Below are 26,291 nucleotides of genomic sequence, written 5' to 3'. Positions count from 1 at the left end.
TGGCTTGCGTGCCTTGGGATTGTATTTGAATATTGAATTAAGACTTTATGATGCTTAGTTAACTTAGCCTGTGCACCTAGGTTCTCAAACCTAGGTGTGCCATATGGTTAGCTCTATGCCCTGTTTGGGGATTCGATTAATGGATTTGTCTTTATTTTATAAGTTTTAAATATCTTTTTTTTTCACTTTTAACATTTAAAAAAAAAATTATTAAAAGCCAAATGCTAAGGTCCAAGAGTGACCAAAGCTACAAAGATACAGATGAATAGAGTAAGGCCTAAGGCTAACAAAGCGAAAGGAATTAACTCTAAACCACCAAGTGGGCCCAACACCCATTCTGCAGACCATATACAAAGCTGGACAATTCCTGGGCGTCATGCCCTACACAAAGGGTGGGAACGGTGTTCCAAAAGCCAAGAAAGACTAGTTCCACCCTCAAGCGTCAGGTCGGTCCCCCGCGGTACAGAGCTCTGCATTTTTATCCAAAGGGACCTATGTGACCATCCACAGAAGCAATGAAACCAGCCCCCAGAAACCCTACCTCCCTCATGCGTTGGACAGATCCCCTCCGGTACAGATCTCTGCATTTTTATCCAGGGGAACCGTGAATAGTCCGCTACATGAGCAATGGTTCTCACCTCCACCCACCCTTGGAACCCAGGTCACCCTCGTACGTACAGAGCTCTGCATTTTATCGCATAGGGCTTCAACGGCCCAAAGTCCCAAGCGATGGCACCCTAACCACTGATGCCAACATATATACCACCCTTAAGCGTTAGACCAGCTCCCTCAGTACAGCGCACTGTATTTTAGCTCGGGGAACCTGTACGGCCATCCACAGAAGCAATAGTATATAAGCTAAGCACCAGAAACACCCACCTCACACCCACCCAACCCTTTTTAGTCCAGCCTTTCTTCCAACCACCAAACTCAAGGTTTTTCTCATCTTTTTTTTTTTCTTTTTTTTTTTTTTTACAGACTAAGAGAGCACTCCCACCTCAGAGTGTATGTTATGCATGAAACACAAGAATCAAGTCCCGCGAGACACATAGCCACATATATGGGCAGAATAGGCAAAGAGAGCATAGAGCAGACAGAGAAAACCCCCAAAGCTGGAAAGCCCCCTACGCCCTATGCCGGCAAGGCCAATCTACTCCACTAACCCAACAGAAAACAAAAATAACATGTAAGTACAAGATTAATATGAAAGCATAATAAAGTAGTGGCTCGCAGGCCCAAAATACAGGCACGCAGGCCCACAAGCAAAATAAAACATAATCAGGGTGGGTCTTCTACGTCAAAGAAAACATAGGGCACATCATCATTAGCCAGCATAACACGCACCCTGGATGGAAGCTCAACTAAACATGAAAAACGAGTCTCCCCTGGCTCGGCAACAACCCAGTCAGCTAGGGCCTGTGTTGGCAAGTTAGCCCTAGATGGGCACAAAGTGGAAGATACAGACCCACATGAACACAGGAAACGGAGGCGGGATACAACCTCATCTAACGCCCAAGGCGGCCGGATCGAAACATCAAGATAGCATCCCAGGTCCCCTATCGTGGACTCCATAACAATCTCCACATACCCTCCAGTGAGGCACCACTGTAGACAGGAGGACAAGACCCGAAACATTCCTTGGCTATGCTCCCCTTGGCCAGACCACGCCAATTAACTTGATTTGGTTCATAATGAATCACCATACATTGATACCTCTTATAATTTTGAATTGAAAAAATTAAAGAAAAGAATATATTTACTAATTCAACTAATATTTTTAATCAAATAAATTAAAGTAATTACATATCCTACTATCCTACCATATAATAAAGCCATAAGAATTCAGTCAATTACATTGCTTCATTTTTCAGCCCAATAGAAGTGACGTCGTTTGGCCCTTACAATGCTGCGATCAGATACTTTTAATTACCTTCATATTTTAACTAATTGTATTTGTATTGGAATTAAATTAAATACTTAACTTATTATCAGCCACTTTTTTTGTTTCCCAAATTTGTGGGAAGTTGTTCCTCGTAATACTAATTTTGTAGGCCGCTGTGTCAAATCAATTCAAAATCTGGAAGAAATAAACTTTGCGCAGCGTTTTTTTTTTTTTTTAAAATAAAAATTCGCACCAGCCTGGCATTTGTATTTCGTCGCTAGGGTGGTTGCCCATAGAGCCTTTGATTCCGTCCTGAATCTCCAGCAGAGTTTGGTCATGAACGCAATGTTCATCTCATGTAGTTTTCTTAGACCGAGGCCACCATTCACCCTTCCCGTTGTAACCAAATCTCAACTTACTGGACTCATTTTTTTTCCCCTGTCAGCTCATTTCTACCCCATATAAAGCGTCTGGTCCTTTTTTCAATTTCATCGCAAATTCCTTTCGGGAGTGCTGCGGTCTGCATGGTGTAAACCGGGATAGCGTTCAGAACAGATTTCGCTAATGTGACTCTCCCGGCAAGCGACAGAGTTTTGGCCTTCCACCCTTCCAACCTATGCGCAATGCGCTCCAAAAGGCCAGCATAAGTATTGCAAGTCACCCGGCCATGGATGGATGGCACTCCTAAGTACCTTCCCAAGTCTGTTGTTGTAGCTATACCCAACTTGCCCGCAATCACTGTAGCCACTTCTGGGGTCGTGTTTCTTGAAAAGTGGACCCGTGACTTACTGAGACTGATTTTCTGCCCAGAGACCTTACAAAAGGAATCCAGACAGCTTTGCACAATATCCACCTGAGCCACCGATGCCTTGGTGAAAAGTACCATATCATCGGCGAAGCATAAATGAGACAAGATTGGCCCGTCTGGAGCCAATTTGATTCCTTTCCAATTCCTTTTAGTGACCTCGGACAGGATTAAATGACTGAGCCGTTCCATACACAAGACGAAGATAGCTGGGGACATGGCGTCTCCCTGACGAATACCTCGTTCGGGCCTGAAATATTCTAGTCTTTCCCCATTCCAAATGATTGCTAACCTGGAAGTTGAAACGCAAGACATAATAATTTTAACCCAACTATCATTAAAACCTGCCTGTACCATAGTGTCCTTGATGAAATCCCACGACAGCCTGTCGTAGGCTTTTTTCAGGTCCAGTTTAATGGCCATGTATCTTTGCTTTCCACGAGCCTCCCGCATGGTGTGCATAACTTCCTGGTACACAATCACGTTGTCCGTAATCTGTCTTTCTGGGACGAAGGAACTTTGGTGCGGTCCTATAACCTAAGGCAAGATACACTTTAACCTGTTAGTAATTGTCTCGGTCAGGATTTTATAACTTACATTGCAAAGGCTAATAGGCCGAAACTGTTTAATCGTGTCGGGGGACCGGACTTTTGGAATTAGCGCGACGAGCGTATCATTCAAACCTTCCAGGATCTCACCAGATTTGAAAACACTTCGGACCAAATTGAAAATGCTATCTCCCGTTACTTCCCACGTATGCTGATAGAAGCCCGCCGGTAAGCCATCCGGGCCCGGGGCTTTGAACGGTTTCATGTCAAAGACAGCCTTCTGCACTTCCTCTTTTGTGACCTCCCTATTAAACACCCGTCTGTCTATGCGCCTAATCCTAGGGAAACGTGCTTCAATATCGAGCACACTTGTCACCTCCGTGTCTTCGGTGAACAGAGCATCATAAAAGTTCCTAACATGTTCTCGTAGCCCTTCGCCCTTAGTGAGCCAGTTCCCATTCTCGTCTATCAACTTTATTACCTTTGTGCGTGACTGACGGACAGTTGCAGCCGCGTGATAATAAGCGGTGTTTCTGTCCCCCGACGTTATCCAATCTTCCCTTGATCTTTGGAACCATAACAGCTCCTCTTGATACAAGGTTTCCTCCAGCTCAACTTGTAGCTTCTGTTCGAGCTTATATAGACCTCTATGATACTTATTAGCAAGAATCCGTTGGATTCCTCCAAGCCTGGAAAGCAAAACTTTCTTCTCTTTGAAGATATTCCCAAACACCTCTTTATTCCAGTCAGAAAGGCCATGTGCAACCCTTTGAACGTTGTCGGCCAAATCCCGATCCGTGTTTCGCATCCTCTGAACAACCTTCGTCAAGTCCTGGTGAGTAAGCCAAGCAGCCTGAAAATGAAAATGGAAAAGGTTAGTGGGATTGCCCCTTCGGCTCCCGTGTAGCCGAAGCAAGAGCGGGGCATGGTCCGAAGCAACCCTAGGCAAATGCTCCACTTCAGCATACGGGAACCTAACTCGCCAGTCAATATTACACAAGGTCTGGTCAAGCCGAGCCCCCTTTGTAGCACCCGTCGGTCCATTCTTGACCCACGTCAACCTGGGCCCCGAAAATCCCAAGTCAATGAGACCTTCATCTTGGATCCAGTTGACAAAATCCGAGCTCCTTTGGGTAGAGAACGAACTATAGTTAGTCGTTTCTTCCTTGTTGATGACTGAGTTGAAGTCCCCGGCCACTAGCCAAGGGCCTTGTGGGCCGCGTTTGGACTGAGATAGGTCCCGCCAGAGTCTGCACCGGAGGTGGTGGGTCGGGCTTCCATAAACTGCCGCAAACACCCATGGTGGTTGCCCGCTTTGAGAAACCTGCACCAAAATAAACTGCGGATGAGTGAAAAGGACAGAGATGTGCACCGGGTCCTTCCAAAGAACCCAAATACCCCCACTAAAGCCAACGGCCTCCACTCGGATCCATTCCGAAAACCCGAGCTGTGAGCAGATTTTGTTAGCCTGATCTCCAGAAACTTTTGGTTCAAAAAGACCCAGGATATTGGGCTTGTAGACCTGTAATAAGTGCTTAAGGGCACGGCGGAACGGCCTTCCGCTCGCCCCTTGGTAATTCCATATCAAACAATCTATAAAAAAGGTACGAAAAGGGAAGCAAAAACGCACAAAAACCAAAGTAAACAAGGCAAGAGAAACAAAACCTCAATAGCCAATAGTGGCCCCATCACCATCACCTAACCCCGGGATTCCTTCCAAATCCATAACCACGTCACCTTCATCGTCAACGTGCCCTGGCGGGTCATTATGGTGTTCTTTTGTGAGATGCCAGACTGGCGATGGGAGATCGCCTGCCTCGTCCCCACCGAACACCCTTGACGAATGGATCACCAACCCGCCTTGCTCACCCCCCACAACTACATGCTCATCTTCTTCGGTTGCACGCCTTAGTCCTACTCTTTGGTTCATAATGAATCACACATTGATACCTCTTATAATTTTGAATTGAAAAAATTAAAGAAAAAAATATATTTACTAATTCAACTAATATTTTTAAAATCAAATAAATTAAAGTAATTACATATCCTACTATCCTACCATATAATAAAGCCATAAGAATTCAGTCAATCACATTGCTTAATTTTTCAGCCCAATAGAAGTGACGTCGTTTGGCCCTTAGAATGCTGCGATCATATACTTTTAATTACCTTCATATTTTAACTAATTGTATTTGTATTGGAATTAAATTAAATACTTAACTTATTATCAGCCACTTTTTTGGTTTCCCAAATTTGTGGGAAGTTGTTCCTCGTAATACTAATTTTGCAGGCCGCTGTGTCAAATCAATTCAAAATCTGGAAGAAATAAACTTTACGCAGCGTTTTTTTTTAAATAAAAATTCGCAGCCTTTAATTTGTGACGTTTCAGTATCCGGTGCTGCTTGGAACTCTACATCCTTGGAAGCTAATTATTTTTTGAACTCTACAGCCTTCAAACCTCTTCTATAAATCCTTCTATACACAAACAATCGACACTTTGCTATAACCCTCTGTGTATTTGTTATTCTCTGCCTAGCTAGACTTTAACCTGAAAATGGCTCCACCATACATCTTAGAAAAAGGACATCTGCCCAACTACATATAAGAAAGAAATTATGTCAAGATTAATATGGGCATATATTGTACCTGAAGGCCGAAAGAGTCAAGAATGTGTCTTGCACAACATTGAGGTAATATATATTTTCTTTACAAACCTGCAAACAATGCATTCTATTCATTTTTTTAATCTATGTCAAAGAAATAATCTGTTTTTTTTTTTTTATATGGAACTTATGTGCACTAAACCCTAAACCAAAGGGTTCATATTTTTACTAATCTTTTTTCTAATATTTTCTCATTTTCTGTTATTATACTAACATTTTTACTAATCTGTTCTAATTTTTTCTACTTTTGTTTTCTATATCCTAATGACTTGACATAAGCTATATGTCAAAGTAAAATACTAGATATCAGCAGAATGATTAAAGTTTCAATGAACAAAAGCAAAATACTTGATATTAGCAGAATGATCAATGTAATTTCATAAGATAATATTTAGCAGCACTTACATAATATTTGAAGTACCCAAAGCAGATTCCAGTACTTGATATTTTGGTCATGAACTATCACCCGTATCAGTGGTGGTCCCTGTAACTAAAATATTCATATTATTTTGAGTAACACAATTTAATGTTACTACAACAAACACAAGAAAAAAGTTTACTTTTTTGTACTTTATATTTTAAGCTGAATTTCATCATTGTTTGTTGAATCTGTTAAGTAATACGGAGTATATACTTAATGTTATTGTGTGTTGGACCATACCAACTGGAAAAAAAAAATCAGAGGTAGTATAAAAGCTTAAATACATTGGTAATATATTTCAGGAAATATAAATTCAGAAGTAGCATAAAAGCTTGAAGCAATATAATAATGGGGCATTCCCCTTATCTGTATAACACTTTGGTTTAGGTCATTGTTGCTGACCAGGTACACGTTTGGGAGGCAAATAAAATACCTTTTGCTCCAACCTATAGCAGAGTTGTTAAGATAAGATACTAAATGGACCTTTGTATCTTAAAATAATTGATGTGTATTATAACCAATGGGCTATACCTATAGTAGAAAAAAGCTGAGACAGATGTACCAAAACTTGCATGAGCCACAGGGTTTGAACACAACTCAAAAGAATCTGGAAGTGAGGTTGTGAAAAGATGCCTTCTGGATGAATTCTCCTCAACACAGCTTAAGGAAATCCAAATAGATAACTGTCAAGCTTATAAAATTTTAGGGTGATGAACTTTGAATCCCTTTGAAGACTTTTGGATGAAAAGCCTTTTTGAAAACAAATGAAACGCATATATTAATTCAAACATTCAGAATAAATTACATCCAAAAGAAAAGAGAGAGAAGGGACCCATTCCCTACAAATAGCACTGAATAATGCGTCCTTGGACAATGTTTTTTTAAATGTGGCATTTTAATGGTTTTTTTCAGCCATGCATTAACCCCCCAGTGGAATTTTATCATTTTATTGTGTTTCTGATCGATGTGTGGATAATCAGCCCTATGTGCTTTTTTAATTTTCTCTACTGCATTTTTTACCTAATCATTCATTTATATATCTTCTATAAATATGCTAAATTCTGTGTTAGATCTTTAAAATAAGTTGCAGGTACCATATTGCACTATGGTTGCTATGGAGACATCATTGAGTTTTATTTATGATGTAATTAGCAGTATATTACAATGCGTAGTGTAGTTAGTTATTGTAGAGAATTATGTATATAATAAATTTATTAATGAACACTTTAAATTTTTGGGATACGTTGAAAACTTCACATTGTCTTTTTTTTTTTCTTTTTTTTTCCATAATATTAGGACTTCTTTGTGGATGATGAGGATGAGGTTGAAAGTCCCATCACTGGTGTGAATGAAGTCAATGTTTTGACTGTTGATTCCAGTGGAACAGTAAAAAGGTGTCTATTGGATCAAGCCTCATCCAGAATATATTTGAAACAAATGTTGATATGCAATTTGAGGTCCACACAACAGAATTTTTAAACAGTTTAATATGTTCAGGGATTCCCAACCATTGTTTAACCTTGAAAGTTGGAACTCCAGTTATGCTACTGAGAAATATAGATCACTCCTTGGGACTATGTAATGGTACAAGGTTGATAGTAACACAGTTGGGAAATCATGTTATTGAGGCACAGATCCTATGTGACAACAACGCAGGTACAAACGTGTTGATACTAAGGCTATCATTGACTCATTCAGACCCAAGACTACTATTTAAATTTAAAAGAAAACAATTTCCACTTATGCTATCATATGCAATGACAATTAACAAAAGTCAAGGTCAAACGCTTTCACATGTGGGTTTGTTACTGAAAAAACCAGTTTTTAACCATAACCAATTATATGTAGCAGTTTCGAGGGTGAGTGATCGTGACGGTCTTAAAGTCTTAATTTGTGGGGAATCTAGAGGTCTTTTAAACAAAGAAATCATGTGTAATTGTTTTGTTTATGGAAGGCCAATAAATTATATTTTGTCTATTTATTACATCTAAAATCTTATCAATCCTATATCTTCAATATAACAAACTTTTATATCTTGCACCATAATAACATTGCCGTATATACTACAGCACTCAAAAAATTAAAGTAATGAGCAGAGTTTTCAACTTTTCATACAACCCTAAAGTAACTGAAAAGAATTGGACGAAACCTACCCAGAGTCGAACTATGCAATTACCCGACCCGCTTACGCTTTTTCAAACTCCATAATCCATATCACCGCCTCTGCGCTCTGCCCATCAAAGGCTCAAAGTCTCAAACACACCAACGCTTCAACCGCTGCTAGGCTCATAGTTCGCGACTCGCATTAGTAAGCAACAGCAATTATCATCACCTTCATCATCCTATTATACAACACTTTCAATAATGCCCAAAGGTTTTCTCTCTAATTTTGCTAATTCAATGGAATATTATTTGGTTTCATACTTGTTCAACACTGTAATTCTTCACCTTTTGGATTCACAGAGCTTCCGGGGTTCTACTATGATTCGGAGAAGAACAGGTATTTCCCTCTCAAGGGACCAATTCCTGGCTCTTCCCGTAAACGGAAATCTCCTCCGCTGCCTTCTGCTGTCAAGGTATTATTTTTGAGTACCTGTTTGTTGATGTACGGAGTAGTAATTATTTAGCGTCCCCCAACAGCTGAGACGAAAAGTTTGGACCTTTATGACCATTGCTTCATGTATAAGTGCATTTACTTTCTTATACTCGGGCATCAACATGCATAGTTGTTTTGTATGGCTTGACAATCTCATTAGTTATGAACTCAGCTCAACTTGTAGCTATTATACTAAACTCGAACTAAATGTGCCAAATACCGAATCCTATTTTCTGAAATTATTTGCTTCTTTGGTATCTTATGTGTTTAATTCTTCATTCTATTTGCATTCGTGGGTTCTTAATGCCCTAAGCACTATCATGTTATCACTCTTTGTTAACCTGGCATCAGTAGGCCTACACTGAACATGCTTGAATCATCTAAACATTTTTGCTACCAGTGTATCTTAAATTGGTTCCTTTCACACTAAGTTGTATTTATTAATAATATAATATGACTTTTATTTTGTTATGTTGTAGGGAAAAGATATATATAAATGCATGAAAATCAGAACTAGTAAGCTTCTCCAGGCAAGGGAATTGTGTGGCCAGTTGATAACTACCAGGAAAGGGAAATTCAGTTTTCAAATGGAATACCAGAAGAGACAAGCTTCACAACCTATGGTCTGGTTCATTGATTTATGATCAGTAATGTTCAAAAATTTCATGCTTGTCTCTTAATTTATCATACATCTCACATCTTAATTGATTTATATCTCCCAGAAACTCCCACTTGGCTGCACTGTAGATATGCTTCAGTGCCAATTTCTAGTTTTGTAGATGCTGTAGGCTTTTAAGACTTAGATTTTATTGTCTTAATTTTGGCATGCTTGATAATAATGTATCTACCATCAAGTAGACTTATTTTACAAAGTTAATACCATTTTCATTTGTGATGGTAATAAGGAATGCAATTGGTTTAGGTCAGAAGATTGACATTCAACCATATTCTCATGTCAGATGGACCCCTGTTAGGGGGGATAATTTTATTTTATTTTTTAAATTTTTTTGCTTTGGTTCAGTTTTTCTCTTTATTCACTCAAGAGGGATCAAAAAGCCAAGACATAGGGTTCAATTGGCCTGAGGGATTTGGGGGATTTGTATTAGTAATCTGCTCCCTGTTCCTTTGACTGGTTCAAGAGTTGAGTGCTTCAGATTGAGTGGGCCCTATCAATCAATACCAAATTTTGCCCTAAAAGCAGATAGTTGCAAGTGAACCCAATCAACCTCTTAGGAGTTAGTTCATTCGGACTGTTAGAGTATGAGAGTTCCTAGCCGTCTTTCCTATTATTCTTTTTCATCACTTGAATTTCACAAATTTGTCTAAAACGGGAAAACAGAATTGTAAAGCCCTCTATGTGTCTTTGAATATTTTCTGTTTTGACCTATATAACAAAATTTACATTGGAAAATATCTCCCTATTTTTTGAAGTTCTGCACAATGGGTTTTTAGTGGAGACAAGTTACTAGATGTGAATATTAATGGATGATTCACTGAACTAGTTATTAGATCTTGATCAGCATTGTCTTTGCTGGCCCTTGGAATTATCTTTTCTCATTTATCTTTCTCTTTTACAAGCTTCTAAACAATGAAAAATATTCTATAGCACATTTCTCATCCTATTTTATATTTCATTCAGATATGGAAGTATAACACAAAAAGAATGGTGGATAATGCATTGGAGCAGATGAGTGTTGGGGTAGACAGGCTAGAGGGCACTGTAGAAACAGATATTTTACTGACTGGCAATGTGAATGGCTCATTATGGTATGTCCAGAGGATAGTTAAAACTACTAGTAAATATCAATTTTCTTGTTTTTATGGGTGGAACCAATCTGTTAAAGTTGCTATGCTCTATGGTGCTACGGGGAATGGTGACTTTTGAAGAGTACTACTACCTGAAAACTGAAATAATGAGTGTCTATAGCTATTCTAGTACTTCTAGTCTTTTCTATGCTACTGATTGATTTATAGACATTCATCTATGCTTTGTTCTTTTTCTTTTCTCCTGAAACTATTAAATCCTCTCTTTCTTTGGTACAGTAGGGGATTGCCACTAAGCATCCAATTTCAGTTTTGTGGCATCTATTTTACTTCTGAGTTTGCTGCTACTATATGCATCTAAGTGGCTCATGATAATTCTGATTGATTCATTTTTCATCTAAGCACCTCATTATTCTCCCTGATTGGATTCTTTCAGAACATCTGTTTGTGGCTGAAAGTATTATTAAATGTCTGTATCCCTATTATGATGACCAGTCAAGAAAAATAAAAAGCTACTCAGTTTTGACAATTTTGTACTCATCTCATTCTCATATTCAGTAAATAATGCATGCTAGCTTCTTGTTTCTATCCTTATGAGAACCATACTCTGGTCTGGTTGTTATCTGAAGGATTTCCAACACCAGTTGCACTTTATGTACATGAATTTTGTGAATATGGGCTCAGACAGTTGAAGTTCTGTAGATTTTCCTTGTCTTTGAGCACCCATCCATGTGCAAAATTAGTTCTTATTTTGTTTTCTGTTTTATATTTTCGCTTTAAGTATGGACGTTGAAATAATATCTTTCATTGAGATTATATTCCTTGATATATTAGAGTTTCGTTCAACTGCAGTTGGGATTCTATGTTTTGCAATGATTCTTGTTATTGAGGTTAAATATGTATGAAATATCTCCCTTCTGTATTTGCTTGAACTTTTAGAGTGGTTGAGCACCTCTAAACCTTTCATGATTTTCCCTTCAGTTGCTTGCACAACCATTCTAATCCTTTTGCTATATTTATTTATTTTTTCTTTCAAATTTAAAACTTCAGCTGGTGTGGGCAACTATAGATCCCCTTTCAAAGTTGTTTCTTTTGAAGCTTGGTATTTTTGCAGTATATTTGAAGTAGGAAAGGTTGGAGAAGAATTTGATCATGGTTCGAAATTGCTGCCAGATCGTGTATGGCCATCCAATGCAGGAAACTCTGTGGGTTGTATTGAATCACCAGGGCTTGCATGGAGATATCCAGGAGCAATTCTAAATATGCCATCTACTATTTCTTGCATAAAGATGTGCCAGAAGCTTCATCAGCCAGTTGAAACTGCTTCCTCAAGTCGTGCTCTGTATCCTTTTAAAATATCATATGTAGCTGCTTTGCTTTTCTTTCTGTTGTGAAATATATTTAGTCACTTGTTCATTCTGAATGCTTTTAATTCTTTATTTCCTTTTTGAAATGATGACTTCATGTCTGAAAAGAAAAGAAAAGGATGTTTATACATTTGTATGACTTAACAAAAGGATGCAGGATAACTACCTTGGGGTCTGAAGGATCTGGTGGAACAGTCTATATTCTGGACCTCAGTGAACAACTTGATTTAAATTCACATTCACCTATACTGAGGAGGCTGTCTAAGATTACCTCTTTTGACTATACAGTTTGGACAGCAGACTGTAATTTTGATGGGAGTCGAGCAGTGATTGGCAAGTTCTCTCTTTCCTTTGGACTTTGAAAATGTTCCCCATCATATAGTAGCTAGCATTTTACAGATTCTATTGCATAAATTTAGAATTCTATGGCAGAATGATACATAAAATCTATTGTTAAAGTGCAAATTGCATGTTAAAATGATTGTACAAATAATCACATAACCTGACTTCCAAGTATGTGAAACATTTTGTTGTTTCACGTCATGGGTAGTTAATTTTGGGCCACGTTTGACTGAAATGTATAATCTTGTGCTATATTCAGCTATATGTATGTGCATATCTTCTGTTAGTTTTCTTATTCTTTTTACTTCCCCTGCTTTAGGCACCAATACGGGAGCTGCTCTGGTGAATATAGATACTGGAACGAAATCATGGATTTGCCGTTGTAAAAGTGATGTTTTCTCTTTACAATTAGATCAATCGGTAATTACCAACAAGTGTTCATGTTCCAGTTGTCTCCTTTGGCCTTTTTAAATCTTATGATGTTTTCTTATAAAATCAATGGGCTTCAATGTGCACATTTTCCAAAGTTGTGGCAATATCTTAATGAGACCATCATCTTTATCATCTTAAGTCAGGATACCTGTCATCTAGTGATGGCAATGGTGCGCAATGCCACCATAAATATCCAGGATTTAACTGCTTAAGTTGCTTACTGAGGAAATACACAAAAATTATAGTTAATAAGTTGTCAATCATGAAGTGTGCAATAATGCATTCAAGTCTACATGTTGTGGAGTTTGCTCTTTTAAAGAGAAGTCACTTCAGTCTCAATCCCTTTTTCTTTATTTTTAGTTGGCATGCAATAACTGCATGTACCTGTCATATCCATGTAATAGCATATGCCAGGATTCTAGATTTCAACGATCTTCCTCCTGTAGTTCTAGAAAATAGTCCTACAATTGATTTCTGAGGATTTATATAAATTGTTTGGAGTGGTCCTCTTTATTGAGAAGGTAGCATTTACTTATTGCAGGGTAATACCATATTATGTGGACTGAGAAATGGAGCTATTTTATCAATTGATGCTCGCCAAAGACCAGAGAACTTTTCCAGTAGACTTCCTAGACATCAGATTCCATACCATACTCATGAGGCTTCAAGTGGACGAGCTAAGAAGTTCCACCAAGAACGGTTTGAGGTATCAGGTCGTTTCTAATGAGCTTGATCTTGTGTGTTATAACAATTTTACTAAAGCTGTAAAATGTATTCTCTCTAGTATTTCTGAAAGCTCATACTCTTTGCTTGAACACATCATTTAAACAAAACTAATCACATTCATATGCCTATGCAGCTCAAAGGGAACATGTGCCGTTCTGATACAATATTTATGCCATCATCTATTTCTTGGTTAGTGGATTTCGCTCTTTGATCCTGCTACTTAATCCCAAAACATAAGAAGAAAAAAAATTCATATCTATTTGATGCAGATTTTTTTTAAGCATTGGATGTTCCTTTTTCTTTTGAAATTTCAGTATTGCATCTCTGGCGCTGTATGACCAGTATTTCTTGGCAAGCTCCATGGATGGATCGGTTAGTGTTCAGCCTTATCTAAATATTTGAAAATTTTACATTCAATATGCATCACTAGTCAATCCAAATATTGAGGAAGCCTTCTAAAACAGATTAGAATTTCAGGAATTATCATCATTGCAAATAGATCCAAGATAAAAATATAGAGAAATATGTTTTCCATGGAATAAATGATACTTTTTTTTTTTTTTTTGAGTACTACTGACTCTGTTACAATGTAGCATCTGTTCATAGCTACTTTCTCAACCTATTGAAGCACAAAGAGTTCAATACCGCCCCTACTGGGACTCAAACCCATGACCTCCCATTAGGGAGAGCCACTTCATGCCACTAGACCACAAGGTCATTGGCAAATGATACACTATATTTGAGAAGGTTTTATGTTGTTTTGGTTGATTAATTATTTCATTTTTTGTTATTTTAGCTTCTTCTTTTGGTTGCTTTAGCTTCTCGCCTTCTCCACATCTACTACTACTTACTACTTACTACTACAACTTATTTTTTCTTATATTATTGTTTTACCCTATAGATCTCTCATATTTAATGTGGCAGAAATACTTACTACTACTACTAATTGTTTTTGTTAAATAATGTTTAAATACTTAATTACTTGTATTTCCACAGATCAAGCTATATGATAATCGCCTAATTCAGAGAGGAGCTGTGCAATCTTATGAAGGCAACGTAAATTCTCACACACGCATACAGCTCGGAGTTGATCCATCAGAGAGTATTGTCATGTCTGGTAAGGAAAGTTAATTCTCTAGGTGCCTTTATAAAACTAATGAATCACCTTACACCGATATCCTGTCCTGTAGGTGGAGAGGACTGCTACGTGCGGCTTTGGAGCATCAAGTCAGGTGAAATGTTGTTTCGAAATAAATTCATGAATGCAATCCCCTCCGTTGTATGCTGGCCAAGAACAGGAGGTATTATTATTATTATTATTATTATTATTATTATTATTATTATTATTATTATTATTATTATTAAAGGCTTTTTGCAACACATCTTTCTTTCCCTTGGTCAGCTTATACTTAACTTCTCGAGGCTTTTTGCAACACATCTTTCTTTCCCTTAGTCAGCTTATACTTGAACTTTTCGATAGGGATTCATGGCTTGCAAAATACGACCCGAGGTGCTTGGCTTGGATCCCAAGATGGACTGTTTCATATAGGCTGGCCAGTTTAAGTTCCTAGATGGCTTTGTATTCGAAATTTCAGCTCAATTTTGACACCAGCTTTCTGGCATTTTCATGGCTGCATGTTGTGTTAATTATCTTTGTGGTAGAAGTAACAAAACAGTTGACAGGCATCAAGATGTATAGCTTTTAAAGTTGTTGATACCTTACGGCAATTTATATCCTACACCACGGCGCGCGTTGCACTATGCGCCCAGATGCAAAACGACGTCGTTTTAATTATTTTTTTTTTTTGAAATTTTCCGCCCCAGTGAATGGCAGTAGTTTTTTCTTAAAAAAAAAACCCGTTGTTCAAGAATGTACATAATGTTATACTAGAATACATATAATGTTATACATGAATGTACATAATTATATAACAAAATATACATACTCTTTTTAAAAGATAATACACATAATCTAACATAATACATAATAAACATAAACTTTTAACATAATACACATCAACTCTTAACATAATACACACAAATTTTCTGATTTGGATGTACATAATTGTATAAAAAGAATGTACATAATTGTATAAAAAATACACATAACTGTTTGAACCAATACACATAACGTTGTGAACAAATACACATAATCTCAGCAACTTCTTACCGCGCCTCCCAACACTACCCCAAAACGACGTCGTTTTGGGAGGCGCGCGGCGCGTGGTGTAGGATATAACGACCCATACCTTACCTACCCAAAAGTAAAAATTAAAATTTGGTACCTAATAAAGAGTTTATTTTACTTTAAATCTTACGAGATATTCACTTTGGGTGAGTCTCATGTGAGATAGTGCGAATGAAGTTAATATGATAGATTGATTGATTGTTACTCATAACTTATAAGAGAAAGTATAATATTTATGTGAAAAAATGTAATACTCTTTGATTAAAATATAACATTTTTAATTTCAAAATGTAATATTAAGGGTTAAAGAGTTACTTATGAGAAAAAGTGTAATATTTATTAAAAACTCGGATAGTCTCACCGATGAGGATTCGTGAGGCAGTCATAGAAGATTTTGTCTTTCACTTTTGGTTTGTTTTACATTTAAGGTCCGTTTGAAAACTTGAAAAATGGAAATTATTTTCTGGAGTTTCTAGTGTTTGGCTATTAACGAAAAATGAAGTCAATAGAAAATAATCATTTTGGTCAAAGAAAAAAGGACTCATTTTCGTAGAAAATATTTTTAGAAATTTTTATTCAAGAGACATTTTCTTAATTCTTATCTTACACTTAGCTCTGATGCTAGATGGGAAAAAAAAAAAAAAATCTCTCAACGACTTTAGGGTAAAGATTTTTTTTTTTTTTTTTTTTTTTTTTGGGGTAAGTTTCCCGCCTCGCGGATCTGGTCTCGGCCATGGAGGCCGAGGTCGAAGCGCCGCCGCCGATCGGCGGGGATAATCGGCTCCAAAGGAGGGAAATGAGAGAGTTTTTAACCGTTTCAGAATGACCAAGCGATCTTTCGCGGAGACAATGGCAGATCACCTGAGGCTGGGGACTGAACTGCCGAGAAGAGAAAAGGAGTCCAATTGGTTTGGTGATGATATTGTGATTGAAGACGATAGGTCAGATGAAGTTGTCGAAGGCGAGGAGGGTATTCGGTGGTTAACTTTCCCAAAGCTCTAAGGGAACAGTGGGCTAAACCATGGAAGAACGCTCTCATTGTGAAGTACCTAGGGAAACCGATTGCTTTATCTCTGTTTCAGCAACACATGTTGCGCCTATGGAATCCCCAAGGATTGGTGGAATTCGTCGACCTTGGCATGGGGTGGTTTATTGCCAGATTCCAACCGCAGCATGACTGCCTTCATGCATTAGTGGATGCCCCTGGAAGCTATTCGACCAGTACGTGGTGGCACAGAGATGGAGACCCGACTTCGACCCTTCATCGGCAAAGGTTGAAAGGATGGCGGTTTGGGTCCGGCTCCCGGTTGAGTTTTTTTTTTTTTTATAGAGGATGCGACCAAATCAATCCTAAAGAACATCAGTACCCCGTTGAAACTTGACACCACAACTGCGGGAGTGGAGAGAGGGAAATTCGCAGGGAGTAGCGGTCGAGATTGAACTCACTAAACCCCTGGTGGTGTTGGTAAATGTGGAAGGTGGAATGCAAAAAGTGGAGTTTGAAGTGCTGCATACTATTTGCTTCGATTGCGGGGAGGTCGGACATCGCTCTGCAGACTGCCCAAGAAACCAGACGACTCGTGAGGAGGTTCCTTCTGAGGTCTTGGTACGTGAAGGGGAGGTTACGGAGTCAATGAACGTTCAACAACCAAAGCCGATAGTCCCTATCAAAAGGCATGGGGATTGGATGATTGTTGGTCGTAGGAATAACTCCTAAGCTCCAAACCAGTCCAAGGCAAAAAATAAAGATCCGACAGAGGGCAGGAAGCAGATGCCTAAAGGACCAGTCCATCAAAGCCATGCGGGGGCTGGTTCGACGTCCAAAAATGCGGGGAAAGGGGCTCCGGTTGGCATTGGGAAAGCGGCGGCAACCCATACGGCATCAATAGTTCCAGGTAATGTCCCAGCTCCTAACTCTATCCCAATTGGTAACTTCTTTACTTGCCTGCAGGATTTGGAGGGCTTAACAGACACTCCTATCCGCTTTGAGGAGGAACCAAGGAATAAAGGTGGAACAAAGTAACGTAACCAGCGCAAAGACTCTAAACAGAAAAATCAAGAGGGTGGTAAGTCCATCACGACCCATAAACGGGGTGAAGGCACTAAGGGTGCCGCTTCTTTGAACAAGGATTCTGTCTTTGTGTTTGGTAGTGTTCTTGTTTCAGGGTCTGGCAGTAATGTGTGTAACACCCCGTGTTATGGCCTTCAAATCCGAACTAATTATTAAATTAATTCCGTTAATTAAAATAATTAAGAGGGATTTAATCCAATTATAATTCTCTCAAGTAATCCAGGCGGTCCGCAATGGATCGTGGACCTTTGCCTGAACTAGGAACCTTAAGCCCATAGGGAATAAGGAAAGTGGGCCTTATTATTCAGACTCTGAATAGATTTCCCTTAAACATATAAATAGGAGATTAGGAAGCAGATAAGAACTCTCCCTCACCTTCTACTTACTCGAAATACTCTCAGGAAATCCAGCCGAGGAAATCCCCCACGAGCAAGCTTAGGAAGATCAATTGGTAGAAGAATCTTAGGGAAGAACCTTAGTAGCCAAGGGAAATCGGTTAGGGCTAAGAGGTAACCCATGTCTTACAAAACCTATTTTCCTTGATATATCTTATTTATTGGCTCCTTTGATAATTCTATGGATGATTCTGTGATTGAGTCTTGATAGAGCCCTTGCCTAGGATTTATATTGTGTTTATTTGATAATCTTGATGATCTTGATGTTGTGGATTGATTATATGTGTGATCTTGTATTTTAATTATGTCTAGAGCTTATCCCTAGGGTTTATATCGTGAATCTCGTTGTTGTGATGTTCTTGGTATATTTGGGTGGGATTATACATGATCGGGTGTTGAGTCTAGCCTAAGATTTATCTTTAGGACTTTGCATATAGATTTCTTGATGTCCTTGAGGTTCCGGATGCTCCTGAACCGTTATATGATTGATGTTGAGTCTTGGCATGTTTAGGAATCGTGTTAGAACTTATTTGGAATGATTCTTGGTTTAGTCTTCGTTAGTTGAATTTGTGATATTATTGTTGCGTGTTGGAACGTGTTTGGACATGGTTTCGAGTTCCCCGAACGAACCCAAACCGGATTTTCTACCCTCGTACCAGTGGGGGGTAGGTGGGGGGACGAATCTCCACCACCTACCCGCTGCTCGTTGCCCTCTTTCCAGCGGGCAGTCGCCTGCCCGTCGGGCAACCGCTGGAAACCAAGGCCGCCGCCAGCGGGTAGTCCTCCACCCGCCGCCCACCCGCTGGAAAAGTTGGTGGGTCGTGATGTTTTTTCCCGTTTGATGTTTTCCCGTGTCTCGTTGTACCCTGTTTGACGTGTATGAGTCTCGTTCGATGTTTTGAATACCGTTCTAGGAATTTATGTGTAGTACGTGTCGTTGTTGTTATGTCTTGATTGTTATTGATTGATGATGTGTTGATTGATTGAATGATGATGAGTATCGTGGTCATTGCGCAATGATCGGTGTGACTAATGATGATGAGATTGTGATTGGTGGAAATGAATTGTTGGCGGAAAGCACTACGAGTGCTCGGTTATCGTGCTAAAGGCACAGACCACCCCTTAGACTAGCTAGCTAAAGGCCTGGGTCAAGGTATAAGCGCCGTGGTGTCATGTTAGAGCTATATGCGCTAACCCCTTAGTATTGGTACTAGAGGTACGGACCATGCGAATGACACTTCGGTGCTACCATGTTGGTGGTTACGGAGTGGGGCATGTAGTTGCTCCGAAGGAATAAAGAGGAGGTATAAGGGTGGCCTGGAGGTACAGGTTGGAACTGAAATAAGGATGGAGTGGAGTGAAAAGGTTGGAACTTGGTATGAGGTTGGAAGATGGATTGTGTGACTTGATGATTAATTGCCGATTGACTGTCTGGAATCCCTTTGTTGTCTCTATTTGCTATTTATAAGCTTATCTGTCTATTATGTTTTGTATCGTGTTCTTAGGACGCATGCTAGCCTTCATTATTATAGTGTCAAGTCTGTTGTTGTGTCTCGAGTCTTGATCTTGGTTTAAAGCTAGAGTTGCTCAGGCTATATATGTATTCCAGTTTCAAAACGATTTCCTATATTATATTTATTGTACTCAACGCGTGGGAGTGGGTTACGCAGCATTATTCGCTGACGGTTGCTACGATGTATTTTTCAGGTGACAGTCTTTAGCTAAGGAGCGCGTTAGACGGTTCGTGGATCTAGCTTAGTGGTAGTTAGACGGCCCGTGAGCTTTGAATTGTGTAATCAAATATTAATTATAGTTTATACCTTATTCAGTTAGTTTAACCTGTGCATCTAGGTTCTCAAACCTAGATGTGGCATAGCACCTAGACAATTGTGTTTAGTTTATGCTCTGTTTGGGATAATCAATGGTAGATTGCGTTATTTATATAAGCTTTTAATCGCTTTAAAAATTAGGGGTGTTAGAATGTGGCTTCCACCTCGAGGGGGGTGTTTCTTAATCTGGCTACGCGTAAGGAAGGCGATAAGCCACTCTATGATTATGGTTTCATGGAATTGTTGGGGGTGGGGAACCGAAAAACGGTAAGCCACGCTAAGCTGATGATGACAGATAAAGGTATGGGAGCTATCGGCTTCCTTGAAACGAAAACTAAAGATATTAGGAGGCTCAAGAATATGGCTGAGAAGCTTGGGTTCGATGAGCATTTTGTTGTTGATCCGTTGGGCTTTGCCTGTGGCCGAGCCCTGTTCTAGAGGTCCAACTCCTTCAACTTCATGGTGGTTAGTCATTCGACGCAAGTGATCCATGGAATTGTGAGAGGGCTGGGGAGTTTGGAAAGCCGGGTGTTTTTCGCCTATGTGCGTCATAACATTTTGGCTAAAGAAATGTTTTGGAACGAGTGCAAAAATTATTCCAGAAACACTAGTGGGCCTTGGATTATGATGGGTGACTTTAATGATATCGCGGACGGTAATGAAAAGAGGGGTAGTGCTATGGTTAACACGACTCGCTGCATGAATTTTGTAAATGGTTATAATTATTGCGGTCTTATTGACATGGGGAGGATGGACATGCGCTTTTCGTGGTTCAGGCAAGAAGGTGGTCGTACTGTGTAACGTAGGAAATTAGACTGTGTGCTCTGGAATGTGGAGGCCCAGACTCTTTTCCCCGAGGCAAAAGCCAATATGCTGCCTAGAACCCATTCGGACCACCATCCACTCAAATTTGTGAGTTCGGCGGGTGACCCCCCCTAGGGAAAATAGACCATTCCGTTTTGAGGGAGCTTGGCTTATGAGACAAGATTTCAGAGACATTTGGTGTAAAGTGTGGAATAATCCCAATCTCGATATGGTGGGGGTCATTACCGAGGTAACAAGACAGACCAGAGATTGGAATAAAAAAGTGTTTGTAAATATTTTTAAAAGAAAGTCCAACCTGCAAGCTAGAATCAAAGGTATTCCAGGAATCCAATTTCTATGATTCTGCAAATGGGCTCTAGATCCTGGAGAAAAAACTTACGGATGAGCTCAATCAAGTGTTGGAGCAAGAAGAATTGCTATGGTTTTAGAAATCCAGGAGAGCATGGATCCAAGATGGGGATAGAAACACATCTTTCTACCATAAATCAGTTCTTTTACGGCGCAATAGAGCCAGAATCAGAATGCTTAGAATTAATGGTGAGTGGAACTCCGACTTAAAAGCGATTACTGATCATATTTCTAATTTCTTTTTAGATTTGTTTCGCATGAGAGTTGTTGCGCCCCTTCTGGTTCAAAATTATGGGGGCCCAAAATCAACCAGGCTCAAGCTAGAAACCTGATCAGCTATGTGCTTACAGATCAGATTACAAGAGCTGTAATGGATATGAAGAAGTTCGGCATCCCGGGGCCGGATGGCATCCAAGCCGCTTTCTACCAATCTTTTTGGGAAGTGGTGAAGGGTCACCTAACCGAGCTCGTCAACAACGCTTTGAACATGGGAGAGATTCCTGCAAAGATGTTAGAAGCTTACATCACTCTTATCCCCAAAAAGGATAATCCCGAGTCTGCTAGTGACTTTAGGCCGATCACGCTCCTCAACATCAGCTTCAAAATAATTTCCAAAGTGATTGTGAACCACATGAGGCCTATAATGAAAAGTGACAGCTCATTGGCCCGTTTCAGAACAGCTTATTGCCGGGGAGAACCACGATGGACAATATCATCCTCACTCAAGAAATTGTTCATACCATGCATCACAAAAAGGGAAGGAAAAGGCTTATGGAAATCAGATTAGACCTCTACAAGGCTTATGATAATATTGATTGGGACTTCCTAGAAGCTACGCTAGATGACTTTGGGTTCCCATAGTATCTCATCAGGGTTATCATGTTCTCAATCAGAGAGAGCTCAATCTCTTTACTTTGGAATGGTGAAAAATTGGCCCCCTTTGCTCTGGGTAGGGGCCTGCGGCTGGGAGACCTGCTTGCCCCGTACCTTTTTATTCTAGTGATGGAAAAGTTATCTTGGTTCATTCAAGAAAAAGTTGACAAGAAGCACTGGAAGCCGATTGTGGTCTCTCATGGTGGAACAAGTGTCTCTCATCTTTTCTTTGTAGATGATCTGATTCTCTTTGCCAAAGCTTCAGAAGCGTAGAGACAGTTTATCATGGACTGTCTTGAGGATTTCTCAAAGAGATCAGGTTTCACCACTAATTTCTCTAAATCTAGTATCTTTTGTAGCCCAAACACTTGTACAGGTATTAAAAGAAACTTAAAGAGAGCGACGAATATCATGGTGTCGGACACTTTGGGCAAGTATCTGGGCATCCCAATCCTTCAAAAAAGGGGTCTCAAAAAGGACTTTTGGTTACATCCTAGAAAGAATGAAAAGGAAGTTGGCTAAGTGGAAGGCAGAAACCCTAAGTCTCGCTGGGAGAAATGTGCTCGTCTAATAAGCCCTCTGTACCATGCCGGTCTATTCCATGCAGGTGTTCAAACTCCTGGTGGGAAACTGCAATGAAGTGGATAAGATCTGCAGAGACTTCCTTTTGGGGGGACATTGATGACAAAAGAAAGGCTAATTTGGTAGGCGGGAAAGATGTTTGCAAACCAAAGAACGCCGGGCCGGGGGCTGGGGCTTTAGGCGGTGCACAGATTTCAACAAGGCCCTCTTGGCTAAACTGCTTGGCAAATGAACACTTGTCACGAAAAACTCTGGGTCCGCGTGATGCACGATAAATATGTAAAAAACGGGATCTTCTTTAGAGCATCAATATCAGTTGGGGATATTAAGGGGTTTTTGTAAGAGTAATAAGGAAAGAGAATGTGGAAGGGGAGAGAAAAAAAGAAAAAAAAAACTGATTTTTAAAAAAAAAAAAAGTAAATAGTGAAGTCAGGCGCGCCCGGCTTTGGCTAAGTTGTGCGCGAAATGCGAACAACGTTTCCTTTTTTTTCTTTTCTTTTTTTTTTTAAAAAAAAAATTCTGACATTATCTTGTATCTTGCAGGAGAAATAATTCTTGAAATAACCACACCTCACATCTATAAATAACCCCACCCAAGTTATTTCATCTGACATTAACCCCATATTATTCTCTACTATGGATGCTTTTATGCCCCCCCAACCCGAAGAACTCGTCTTGGAGCTAGAGGAGTATCCTAAGAGGACGGTCGACCATTGAACTAGGTGCCGCATGGCGAGTGGGAAATGGTGACACGCTGAACCTCTGGTCCGAATGGTGGGTGGGAGATAAACCACTAGGGCTCCTTGAGAACATTTCCATCCCCGAAGAGATCGCAAATGCCAAGGTAAGTGATTTATTTTGCCTAAATCGTACTTGGGACTTTGACAGGTTGAACAATATTCTGCCAAGTGAGGTGACCAACGTGATTAGATCCATTCGCATTCCCTGTAATGACTAAGCTGGTGATGTCCTATACTGGCCGGGATCCCCAACAGGTACTTTTTCGGTCCGAGAGCCTTCACATATATTGCATGTATAGTAGACGATCTGGAAGACTTTGATTGTGCTTGGAAAGCTCGTGTGTCGGAACAGTGTCGCTTATTCCTCTAGCTAGCAACGAATGTCAGACTCTTCACCATCTCTGTAAGATACCATTGGGGGCTGGCGGAGGAGGGTGGCTGCACCGCATGTGGCGAGGAAGACGAACCTATTGGGCATATCCTGATGAGCTGTGACCTTGCTAAAGCCACTTGGAGAAGGACATACCACCCAAGCTGCTTCCAGTACGGGATCCCGCAGGAAGTGAAGACATGGATGACGAATAACTGCAAGTCGAAGGAGGTCGTGTAAGGGCGACAATGGCAACAACTTTTGCGTACACTTGTTGGGAGCTCTGGAAAACACGGAACAAGCGAGTCTTCGAATAGAAACCCATCACCCTGGAGTGCATTATGCGATAGGTGGCTAATCTGACTGAAGTCACGCTAGCCGCTGCAACGAATCACAAGCTAAGCGACATTGGGAGAAACTCCTGGATTTCTTAGCACGATCCAGCAAACTGGTGGATAAAAATTAACACTGACCGAGCTTTCAGAAAAGGAACAGGTCTCGCCAGTGTAGGTGGACTAGCTCGGAACCACCGGGGCGACTGGCTCTTTGGGTTTACAGTTAAAATTGGGTTTACTAATAGCTTTGCCGCAGAGTTGTGGGGCCTAAGGGAGGGTTTACGGCTTGCAAATGCTAGGGGGGTTACAAGAGCGACATTCGAGCTAGACTCGGAGTCGGTGGTGGCCGTGATGCGTAACGATGATGAGGACATGGTCAATGCTTCGACGCTGATTAAGGATTGTAAATTCCTCATGCGCTTCTTTGATGAGATCGAGTTCCAACGCACATTAAGAGAAGGGAATAAGTGCGCGGATCATCTCGCCAACATTGGGCAAACTACTGAGAGGGGGACGTCTATAGTAGATTTGCCTCCAAACACCATTATCCCTCTCGTTGAAGCGGATGCGTTTGGTGCTAGTACGGTTAGAGTGTGGTAGTTTCTATTTCCCGTGTTTAACGGGCCAATCTCACCAAAAGTAAATCTTACACTTAGTTCTATCTCTCTCTCTCTCTTCCCCCCCTTTGAGTTTTCTTAAATGGGCAGGTAGACCCATCATTTGTTTGTTTATTATTTACACTAGATTGGACTAGTTTGGTTAACATGAGTTTGATTGATTTGGACTGAAAAATAAAAAATTTGATCTAGCATGACCCATAGTCCAAAAGAAAATACTATATGTATTCCCATTCTCTACTTTCAACTTTTACTGACAAATTTTACTGTGAACCATGGTTCATGTTACCATGTAGTAATGTGGTCTATAAAGTAAGTATTATTTTAATTACACTTTAGTTTCATTTGACAATATTGCTTTGTTTTTCAATTTCATTTTCCACACTCAGTAGTTTCATTATAGCAATACCAAAGTATCATTTTAATTTTACTACAGTTTCATTTGACAATATACATTATTGTATGAGCTCTATTTTGTAGTTTCATTTTTCACACACTAGTTTAATTATAATAATGCTAAAGTATTGTTTTAATTACATTCATTTTTCATTTGACAATATATGTTATTGTATGGTTCTGGACTTTAGTTTCATTTTCTATACATACTAGTTTAATTTTAACAACATTAAAGTATCATTTAATTATACTACAGTTTCTTTCGACAATATACGTTGTTGAATGAGCTCTGATTTTTAATTTCATTTTCTGCACACACTAGTTTCATTTTATCAACACTAAAGTATCATTTTAATTTTACTGTAGTTTAATTTAACAACCATGGTCCACATAGCACTATGGACCATGGTCCATTGTATAACAACCGACTTTTACTCCCACACTTAAAATTTTGATTAGACACTTTTATAGACGCTCGCATGAAGAAAATAACCTATCATCGGCCGCCACATCAGAGAGTAAATTTGAGGGGGTAAGATTTGAGAGTACAAGTAGTAGAACTCTATTCCAAAACATTAAACAGTAACAAATCGCCGCAGCTTCACTGCTGCGATTGATATTGAGGGTTTTTTTTTCTCATAATTTACAGATTTTTATTCTTAAACTAACCCAAATCGAACCGAACCGATTTGGTTTCCACTTCTATACTATTGCCGAAATCTATAGGCTTTTCAAAGTTGGATCTTCTTTAGATCGAAAAGAAATTTTGGGTTAATAGCGAATTGGGTTCTGATAAGTCATATCGCTAGTAATTGCCCCCTGTGCTGCGGCTTGCTGTAATCGTGCTCGGTGGGCGGCGGAATATCAAGAAAGCCGTTGGAGCTGGGTTTTCATAGTGGCACAAGTGGGGTTCAAAGTGCATCTCATGTAGGGGAAACATGGTGTCGTGTTGTAAGAAAATAATTTTGGATTTTGACCTCGTCGTGAGATCTTTGTAGATCTTCAATCTTCAGTGATGGATTTTGACTTCGCCGACATATTCTTCAATCTTCAGTGATAGATTAAACCATGAGATCTTTGTCAATGTTTGTGAGATCAGGCAAAACACTCAGGGATGGAATAAAGCAAGTTGAGAAAGAAAAAAACATCTACCTATATTTATACGAACATAAACAC

General features: G+C 39.6%; 2 protein-coding genes across 3 annotated transcripts; one reads left to right on the top strand and one right to left on the bottom strand.

Annotated features, from left to right (window-relative positions):
* Positions 1-1,278: 1,278 nt before the first annotated feature.
* LOC109154983 lies at positions 1,279-5,165 on the bottom strand. Its single transcript, XM_019302725.1, has 4 exons — positions 4,928-5,165; positions 3,285-4,828; positions 2,418-3,224; positions 1,279-1,605 (listed from the first exon to the last, which is right to left on the bottom strand). The coding sequence occupies exons 1-4, from the start codon at positions 5,163-5,165 to the stop codon at positions 1,279-1,281; spliced, it is 2,916 nt and encodes a 971-aa protein (XP_019158270.1).
* A 3,316-nt stretch (positions 5,166-8,481) lies between these two features.
* LOC109154535 (DDB1- and CUL4-associated factor 4) lies at positions 8,482-15,274 on the top strand. 2 transcript variants are annotated; one of them, XM_019302305.1, is made up of 13 exons: positions 8,482-8,693; positions 8,783-8,895; positions 9,395-9,538; positions 10,555-10,682; positions 11,794-12,021; positions 12,204-12,379; positions 12,708-12,808; positions 13,362-13,526; positions 13,680-13,735; positions 13,861-13,918; positions 14,543-14,663; positions 14,737-14,847; positions 15,027-15,274. In XM_019302305.1, the coding sequence occupies exons 1-13, from the start codon at positions 8,684-8,686 to the stop codon at positions 15,107-15,109; spliced, it is 1,494 nt and encodes a 497-aa protein (XP_019157850.1). In that variant the 5' UTR covers positions 8,482-8,683; the 3' UTR covers positions 15,110-15,274. The 2 variants fall into 2 exon arrangements, with proteins under 2 accessions (XP_019157850.1, XP_019157859.1); XM_019302314.1 differs by lacking the exons at positions 8,482-8,693; positions 8,783-8,895 and having other exon boundaries at positions 9,446-9,562.
* The last annotated feature ends 11,017 nt before the right edge of the window (positions 15,275-26,291 follow it).

This window comes from Ipomoea nil, unplaced genomic scaffold, assembly GCF_001879475.1.
Source record: "Ipomoea nil cultivar Tokyo-kokei standard unplaced genomic scaffold, Asagao_1.1 scaffold0276, whole genome shotgun sequence".
Lineage (NCBI taxonomy): Eukaryota > Viridiplantae > Streptophyta > Magnoliopsida > Solanales > Convolvulaceae > Ipomoea > Ipomoea nil.
This window is presented reverse-complemented; position numbering and strand designations above follow the sequence as displayed.